The 9511-nt window shown below is 37.2% G+C and overlaps 1 protein-coding gene across 1 annotated transcript; it reads left to right on the top strand.

The window, feature by feature from the left end:
* Nucleotides 1–449: 449 nt before the first annotated feature.
* LOC113508031 (zinc finger protein 501-like) lies at nt 450–8827 on the top strand. Its single transcript, XM_026890985.1, has 7 exons — nt 450–705; nt 2001–2188; nt 2391–2527; nt 7274–7482; nt 7887–8051; nt 8155–8277; nt 8482–8827. Exons 1-7 carry the CDS (start codon nt 562–564, stop codon nt 8701–8703), a joined length of 1188 nt encoding a protein of 395 aa, XP_026746786.1. The 5' UTR covers nt 450–561; the 3' UTR covers nt 8704–8827.
* The last annotated feature ends 684 nt before the right edge of the window (nt 8828–9511 follow it).

The raw sequence follows: 9511 nt of genomic DNA, 5'->3' as shown, positions 1-9511 counted from the left end.
GAAAAATGTACAGAGGGAATTAGCTATCAAAAACTTTTGGGTTGTCTTATGTATTTGGCTGTCATGACAAGACCTGATATTGCATACTCTGTTAGTTATCTAAGTCAATTTAATACTAGCTACAATGTTGAACATTGGAACTATGCTAAAAGGGTTCTCAGGTACTTAAAAAGACTAAAATGTATTGTTTAAAGTTTAGTAGTCAAGGGGAGAGCCTACATGGTTATGTTGATGCTGATTGGGCGAGTGACAGTCTAGATAGAAAGTCTTACAGTGGATTTTGTTTTGTAATGTCAGGGACAGTTGTTTCATGGCAAAGTAGGAAGCAGAAGGTTACAGCCTTATCCAGCACAGAGGCTGAATATGTTGCGCTCTCTGAAGCTTGCAGGGAGGCGATATATCTAAGACAACTATTGTATGAATATTAACTTAGGTTTAGGTCAAAATGGTATTATAAATATTGTAATTTGTCTCTGGTCTACACAGCACTTACATGATGGCACTGACTGTGGCTGCTTAGATAGCTCAGTACCACATGGGCTAACACTGCTTACAATTTTCATGAACCTACTAATAAAATATTTATCTTTGACAGATTCCCCTGATCAATATCAGTGCCATCACTGTGGAAGCTGGACCAGTTCCCGCGCGGCCATGATCAAGCATCTTGAGATACATGGAGAGAAGAAATATTCATGTGCTGCGGTAATGCTCTATATTTGCTAAAATTAACTTACATAAATTGCTTGATATTAGATCATGATTCTTTACATGTTTTATTTTATAACTATAGCACATAGTAATAAAAAACAGGTATAGAATCTATCTCATATATCAGATATAAGATATTTATATTTAATAGTACAAGCTATTTTGCCACTTATCATAATGTATGTATGATTTGAAAAAAAAAATATATATTTGCCTTTGTTACTATTAAGTAAAGAGAAAATAATAATAATGTATGTTTTTTTAAATGCTGACAAGGCTAACATTGACGTTAAAAGGTAAGTGTATATCTATATGATAAGCATTGCTGTTTGTTTGTACTGCTATATTCCAAGTTCAGTAGATAACCACACACTTGGAACCAAAGGCAAGGCAAATTCCCATTTAAAGTAATCTTGGTTATATACCAGGGATATTGTGGATGCGGATTCATTTACATCCATGGATAACAATGCGGATGCAGGCTTTTAAGAATTATTTTTCAAATGCACTATAAAATTTTTAATTTTCGTAATCATTGTACATAAAATTATCAAAATGTTGTTAGCATTATCATCTAATTTTGATTAGTAGTTAGTTGGTGACAACACAGTTACTTACTCTTACATCTGCATCCGCATCGGTCATTGCTTATTCTTATACAGATGCGGATTTCTATATCTATGCAAAAGATCTGCCTTTTTTGGATGCGGGTATTAGTAACATCCTTGGTTTATACATTCCAAGACATATTGTGGCTACATTTTTTTTCTTTAACTTTTAACTATCGTGAGACTGATTCAATATTAAATGATGACGGTCACGCGTATTTATCGGGAGTGCCCGACTAGTTTCGGACCCAACCGGAGTCCTTAATCATGAGCTGACGCAGCGGGATAAATACGCGTGAATAGACCGTTACATCATTTAATATTACATTCAATTATGTAATTATTGCATTCTGGTTAACATTATATTTATGTATAATGTTTACCAGATGAATATATAAATATAATGGTAACCAGAACAAAAGACATAAAATGTAATCGAAACGTCGGGCAAATTAAGGTAAAAAGTTCGCGTTAATCCCCGTATTCTTTTATGTTAATATATAATATGAAACGCGAAAGTTTAAGTATAAGTATTATATTTATAAATCAAAATAAATCATAGCCGATCATGTTCTGATATGAGAAAGTAGTTAGCTCATCCTTTTTTACCCGAAAAAGAGATTGATTTCGTCGTTATATAGTGTGTGTATAAGAAACATTGAAACCTTTATGGTATTCCAGTGCGGCTACAGTACGTACACGATCGAGGTGATGCAGCGGCACTTGCTGACGCACGTGGACGACAAGCCCTACAAGTGCACGCTCTGCGACAAGTCCTACATCCAGCGCGCGCAGCTGCAGCGACATCTAGACAAGCACAACGGCAACATGTGTCCCGTGTGCAAGCAGACCTTCGAGACCAATGCTAAGTTAATATTCCTCCTGTGGACTTGTAATAATTTAATTAACGCGTTATTTCTATGATTGAGAGCTTTAATCAAACTGTTAACTTGTCTGTAATTATCAAGATTGGACTCAACCGGAGTTCTTTTCATGAGTATTTATTAACAGCCTTCTTACATTGGGTAATGAGATATTATGTAATAAATGTTGACTATTGTTTGTTTTCAGTTTAATGATCCACATGAGAGAACATTTTGGGCTGGAGAAATTATTTTGCCCAGTTAAGCTGTGTACTTATTCGAAAAGAGAATTCATGAATGAAAATAGCTTCCAGAACCACCTGAAAATGCATGTATACAACAAACGTAAGTGTATCCTGGTTATTAAACTAACAAGATTTTTTGTGTCAACCTTCAATTCCAGCAATACTATACCAGATGCAAATGGTATTTGAAACTGAAAATAATATGATAGTTCGAATTTTTTTATTTTGTAATGCTTAAAGTATCAAGAAGTGTAAAATTTTGAGTAATGGGTCAGAAACAGGACTAGGATAACAATCAAATTTTAAAAACTACTGTACAAAATTAAATTGGCTTCGTAAAAAAATAAGATTTACTAATACAATATCAGTTCGCCGCGTGACGTCGTAGCGAATGCGCGCGCGCTCCGCTATTTGTTTTGTATCGTGATTGACAATGTCGTCAAATACTGTTAAATGTGCTCACTGCAATGTAGTGATCAATGAAGTCCTAGCATTTATCCAATCAAAAATGGATGTGATGGATGAAGAGAGTATTGTACGTTTGTGTGCAACGTCTTTCTTAGAGAAAGAAATTGATGCGGCCAAAAATTTGTTGTTCGACTCGATTTCTGCAGTTAAGAAAACAACTCGAAAAGGTGATGGAAAGAATCAACGTAATCTTGAAGATATAATTAGTACATTGAAACGAGTGGATCCTGAGAAAATTCCAATTTTTGTGGCAAGAGAATTGCACCGTCTACCCCCAGTAACGTTCGATCATATTGACGTAACGAAATTGTTAAAAGATATTATTTGGATGCAGCATGAGATAAAAACACTTAAATGTGAGTTTGCTACTACTGAACAATTAAATCAACTGCGATTGGATCTTGATAACATAAAACAAGCTTCAATCGTTAACAACTTGGATTGTAATATCAACAAAAAAAGAGGAGGGTACCGTCACATTAATGTGTCCAGCTGTGAACTTGATAGTGGGCCGGTAGGAGTGATTATGAATTACGACACCAGCAAAATGGCCAATAATTGTGATAAACGATCTTCAGATTATAATTTGCAACCATCTAAAATATTAACCGACGTTACTAACGAGCATCCAAATTATAACTCGAAGTACAGTACAGTCGCGATAGATAGAAATACAGGTGCAAAACAGCTGAATGAACCGGTTTCTAACACAACACCGCTGAGGAAAGCTCACGCGTCGGAGCTGCCGATAAGAAATGAGTGTACTACAGTGTCCCCGAATAGAGGAACGATGGCTGAGGTTCTGCGTAAAGACAGTGCATTGCAACATAATGAAGTGGAGAAAGGCAACGACTGGATATTAGTACAGAAGCCTAAGAGAAAGAATTATTTTAAGGGAATGGTTGGTAATGCCAATAAAGATACAGAATTAAACTTCAAAGCTGCAGAGAAAAGATTACCGATCTACATAACGAATGTCCATAAGGAAACTCCTTTAGAAGATATTACCAAATACATTTTGAAGAAAACTGGAGAAAAAGTCACACTCACAAAATTGTCAATAAAGAATGAAAATAAATATGACGCTTACAAAATTTTTGTACCGAGTTATACGTTACATATGTTCTTGAATGAATCTTTGTGGCCGAAAGGGATTGTTTTTCGTCGGTTTGTACACTTTGTACATTATAAGTACCGAACTGCGGACAAACACCCTGACACGATGAATAATAATGATAGTAAATAATTAAATGGATGATACGCGTAATATAACTCTTGCAACATTTAATTGCAAAAATGTGGTACGATCAGCTGATTGTGTTCGTAGATTATGCCAAGAAGCGGATGTAATAGCGCTACAAGAAACCTGGCTGTTACCTCATGATGTACCATATCTCGGTACCCTTGAGGATGACTTCGCATATACGGGGAAATCCGCCGTTGATACGTCTACAGGAGTTCTCAAAGGAAGACCGTATGGAGGAGTGGCACTACTGTGGAGGAAATCAGCATTTTCGAAAGTTTCAGTGCTAAAGTGTGAAAGTGATCGTTTAGTCGCAATTAGAATAGAACTGGCGGAACGTTCTTTTCTCATTTTCTCGGTGTATATGCCTACCAACTCAGCAGATAATCTCATTGAATTTACAAACTGTTTAAGTGAAATTGTTGCTATTTGTGAGAACAGTAGTGTGGAGTCTGTGTTTGTATTGGGAGACTTTAATGCGCACCCGGGCGAACTATTTGCTAATGAACTGATAACTGTATGTGCCGAGCAACACTGGTCGTGTGTTGACATGGAGATGCTTCCGAAGGACACGCACACATTTGAAAGTACCGCTAACGGTGCATTACGTTGGCTCGACCATTGCGTGGTGAGTAGTGCCGCACGACACTCAATTGTTAATGTATCTGTTTTGTATGGGGTATACTCGTCAGATCATATTCCGTTACTAATTGAGTGTAATGTACAACTAATATCACCTAGGATTATAAAATCAACTCATTCATGTACTCGTAATTGTGTAATTTGGGGAGATAGAAATGATAATCAAATAACAGAATATATGAATTTTTGTCATTCTAAATTAAGATTATTAACTTTTCCTGATGTGTTTCGTTATTGCGCGCATAAATCATGTTCGAATTCTAACCATTATTTATTAATTGATAAAATGTATGCAAATATAATAAATATTTTAAAGGAAGGTGCCGAGCGCACGCACTCAGGTAAACAAATGAGTCATCGTAAGAAATGTATAGCGGGTTGGAATAAACATGTCCGTGACGCTCACAGGGAAGCACGACTATCTTATCAACAATGGTTACTGAGCGGGAAGCCAACTTGTGGTCGTACTTATAAAAACATGTGTAATTCTAGAAAAATATTTAAAGAAAAATTAAAATATTGTCAAGATAATCAGATGCAAATAAAAATGGATATTATAGCGAAGAATCATAAAGATAAAAATTTTGGATCATTTTGGAAAGCGACTAACAAGTTGAATCCTAGGTCGTGTCCACCTGTGAGCGTGGCGGGTATGCACCAGCCGGCAGATATTGCAAATGCGTTCAGGCGTCATTTTAGTGTCGACCCACTCATTGATCCTAGTACTAGATCTATGCAGGTGACCGATGCTGGGGCCAATTTTGAGGAAATCTCAGTCAGCTTCACTGCAAAGGAGGTCGAGACCATAATTAAAAAAATGGTTAGAGGTAAATCACCTGGATATGACGGCCTCAGCATCGAGCATCTAAAGTATGCAGGGGTTCACCTACCGCGAGTGCTGGCATTGTTTTTTAATCTGTGCATTATACACGGTTACTTACCACATGATCTGATGTTTACAAAAGTGGTTCCGATCATAAAGAATAAAACAGGTGATGCCTCTGACATTTCCAATTACAGGCCTATTTCTCTGGCAACTGTCGTCGCAAAGGTTTTGGACAGTCTGCTTGTTAAGCAACTAGCCAAACACCTTGAACTTCACGATGCACAGTTTGGGTTTCGACCTGAACTTTCTACAGAGACTGCTATCTTGTGCCTCAAGCAGACTGTTCAGTACTACACAGGGAGGAAAACGCCAGTTTTTGCCTGTTTCTTGGATCTGTCAAAGGCATTTGACCTTGTAAATTATGATGTTCTGTGGCATAAACTCCACAGTGAAACTACTCTGCCACCTGAAATAATCTCAGTGCTGAGGTACTGGTATAAAAATCAAAATAATAGTGTGTCGTGGGCAGCCTCTAGCTCAGATGTGTATCAGTCAGAATGCGGGGTGAGACAAGGGGGGTTAAGCTCGCCACGGCTCTTCAACTTATATATTAACCAGCTAATCGTTGAGCTCAGCAACACCAAAGTCGGATGTCATATTGATGGAATTTGTATAAATAACATTAGCTATGCAGACGACATGGTGTTGCTGAGCCCGTCGATCGGCGCACTGAGGCGACTGCTCGCCATTTGTGAGTCATACGCATTGAAACATGGTCTCAAATATAATGGTATGAAGAGTGAATTCATGGTGTTTAAGGCAGGAAATGTAACGTACTCTGATGTTCCTGATGTGTTGCTTTCTGGCTCACCACTGCGTAGGGTGAACAAATTTAAATACTTGGGGCACTGGGTCACAGAAGATTTAAAAGATAACTGTGACATTGACAGGGAACGCAGGTCGCTGGCTGTTCGCTGTAACATGTTGGCTCGCAGGTTTGCAAGGTGTACAAAACCAGTTAAAATAACGCTCTTCAAAGCCTACTGCCAATCTTTTTACACATGCAGCCTGTGGGCCAATTACACTCAGCGAGCATACAGTGACCTGCGTGTCCAATATAATAATGCACTGAGAGTACTGTTGGGGCTACCATGGCGTTGTAGTGCGTCAGGGATGTTCGCAGAAACAGGTGTTGACGGCTTCACAGCCATCATGAGAAAACGTTGTGCTTCCCTGATGGCTCGTATGCGTGCTAGTGCCAACACTATACTCAGTGTATTTGCTGAGCGGTGGGACTCCCCAATGTTAAAACGCTGGGTCCACCTACATGTTCAATAAATGAATGGCTTATGTATTGTGACTTATATATTATGATTATTATTGTGTTTAAATTAATGTAATATAATGAATGTAATGTACCTATAATTTTTATAATGATTTTAATATGTACCTACTAACACTAGATATTAAGTTAACATTGTTACTAACACTATGGACATGGTCTGAAATAAATGATTTGATTGATTGATTGATTGATTGAATATACTTTACATATACATACTAAACACTATCTATATATCACTAAAAGAAACCGACACTTAGTAAATCTGACAATGATAACCGAGTTTAGTTATTACGCCGTATTGAGTCGTGTGAGCTGTCCGCAGAGTACAAGTGCGACGTGTGCACGAAGTCGTTCCACTCGGAGATGAACCTGCGGCGGCACCTGGAGACGCACACGCTGGACCGGCCGCGCCGCTGCATGTACTGCGTGTCGGCGCGCGCCTACGTGCGCGGCGAGCAGCTGCTGCGCCACGTGCGCAAGCTGCACCCCGACGTGTTCCGCGGCCATCTGCAGCACGTGCGGCAGGTGCTGGTGAGTACTGTGACTCGACTGCCTTACAAAACTATATAGGAATTTGAATAATACATATTATTATCAACTATCTTTAAGCCCCAACACAAAAGTTGTATAAGTTTGGCATGTCTGTCTGTGTCATCGTAGATCCTGAATGGATTGAACTAAGTATTTAAATTAAGTTTGTTTCATGTTAAATGTGTAATTACAAACAAACGTTCTTAGACAAGTTTTATTAAAATCGGTCTATATTATAACTGCAGACAATTTTAAATTGCACATTATATTTTGTCAAACAAATGGGAAGAAAAGTGTCAATTCTGGTATCAATGCTATAATGGATAAGATAGGCAGAAGACTATAGTGGAGAACATGCTAAATAATAAATTTCTTACCTATTTGTATCTTTCAAACTTTTGCAGGGTTCCAATGTCTCCATAGAACGAGTCAAGAAGTCAGAAATGGAATCAATACTCAACCTGCTGGATGTTGAATCAGAACGTATACTTCAGGGTTACAGCGGCTCCGGCGTACTGTACGGCGGCATGCAGGAAGATCAGGCGAGCCCCAGTAGTGACCAACAGAAGGTAATAATAACAATACATATATTAAAACACTCTGGTTTTATAAAAAAACTTCATTAGATTTTTTATTGAATGAATGAAATTTATATTATTTGTATGTTTCCAGAGCGGTAATAGCCCTCTCATGTCAGAGGAGGATCTTACAGAAATCTTGCAGAAGCTTCTTACCCGACTTATTGACAAAGAAACTTTGGAACTGTTTGGCTGGCCTGATAAACCTGTTGATGTGGTACTGTACACTTTTATGATTGTTATTCTCATTACACAAAACCCATATGACCAGTTTAGATTTAAAATATAGCATAGCATAATCTATGATATGAGATACTTCTGTACCAAATCATGACAAAATTATCCCAATCCTAAGAGGCACAAAGTTAAACATGTACATAAACACAAACAATCTTTTTAATAATAGTGTGCTTTTATCCAGGTATTGGAGAAAGTGATCACTCAGTGCGGTGCAAAGCCCGCTGACCGTGAGAAGTGGACACGCGTGCAGCGTCTGCGCGAGAATTCCAAGCATTTGTTCTTGAGCGTAATAGAGGACAAAAACATCACGCGCATGCTTGAAACGCACACCATCGATCAGATCGTCAAGCACATCCTCCAGCAAGTCAGCGAGGATGACACCAATGAAACTGCCGACAAGTAAGACCCTTCACAGTGGAAGTGAGAGAAAAGCGTCAGATCGCGTCTATTTTGAAATATCATAGTTACTATTTTGATTGTATTTTTCCACTGTAGTGCCTTTTTAGCTAGTAGCTACTTTAAAAAAAGAATATTTCTGTACATATTGTGTACTGAGACGAAATATCAAGGTTATGGTTAAGTTATATACTTCTGCATTTTTGTATCATTTATGAGTACTTGATATGTACCTATTTCTTATAGAAATAGAAATATTGTAGTTAAGAATGCTCTGTTTAAAACTATTCTTGGGTCAGCACTTTTTTTAAATAGTAATAAACGGGTTAATGGATATGTATGTAATAAATTTGTTATACGTAAAGTAAATTATAACTTTTGCAATATGATGCTCACGACGCATCTGTGCTGGTTCGATTTTAAACGACACGGTATTTGCCCTGCATAATGTGTTTGATACCAGACTAAAATATTTGAAAGTGGAAATTAATTATATAAATCTTATAAATTCATATTTCTAAACTTAATTTTCTTAATTTTTATAATAAGTTACTGTAGTTTTTAAGAAATATTCATGAGATCAAAGCTTATAATTATGTTAATTTTATGGCAAGTTTATGGTTATTCAATTTAAGATATTTAAGAAATACATCAAAATGTAGTTTGGCAATACACATCCATATAAAAGGTACCAAAGATCATAAAACTGAGAAATTACATTAATATTAAACAGAAAAAAAGTATAGTTGAGGTCTTAAGAATAACAACTTTTTCATGCAAGGGTGAACATAAGTTCTCATCACTTGTTTGTACCT

Source organism: Trichoplusia ni, unplaced genomic scaffold, assembly GCF_003590095.1.
Source record: "Trichoplusia ni isolate ovarian cell line Hi5 unplaced genomic scaffold, tn1 tig00003670, whole genome shotgun sequence".
Classification (NCBI taxonomy): Eukaryota; Metazoa; Arthropoda; class Insecta; order Lepidoptera; family Noctuidae; genus Trichoplusia; species Trichoplusia ni.
The sequence above is the reverse complement of the archived record's forward strand: the minus strand, read 5'-3'. Positions and strand labels throughout refer to the sequence as shown.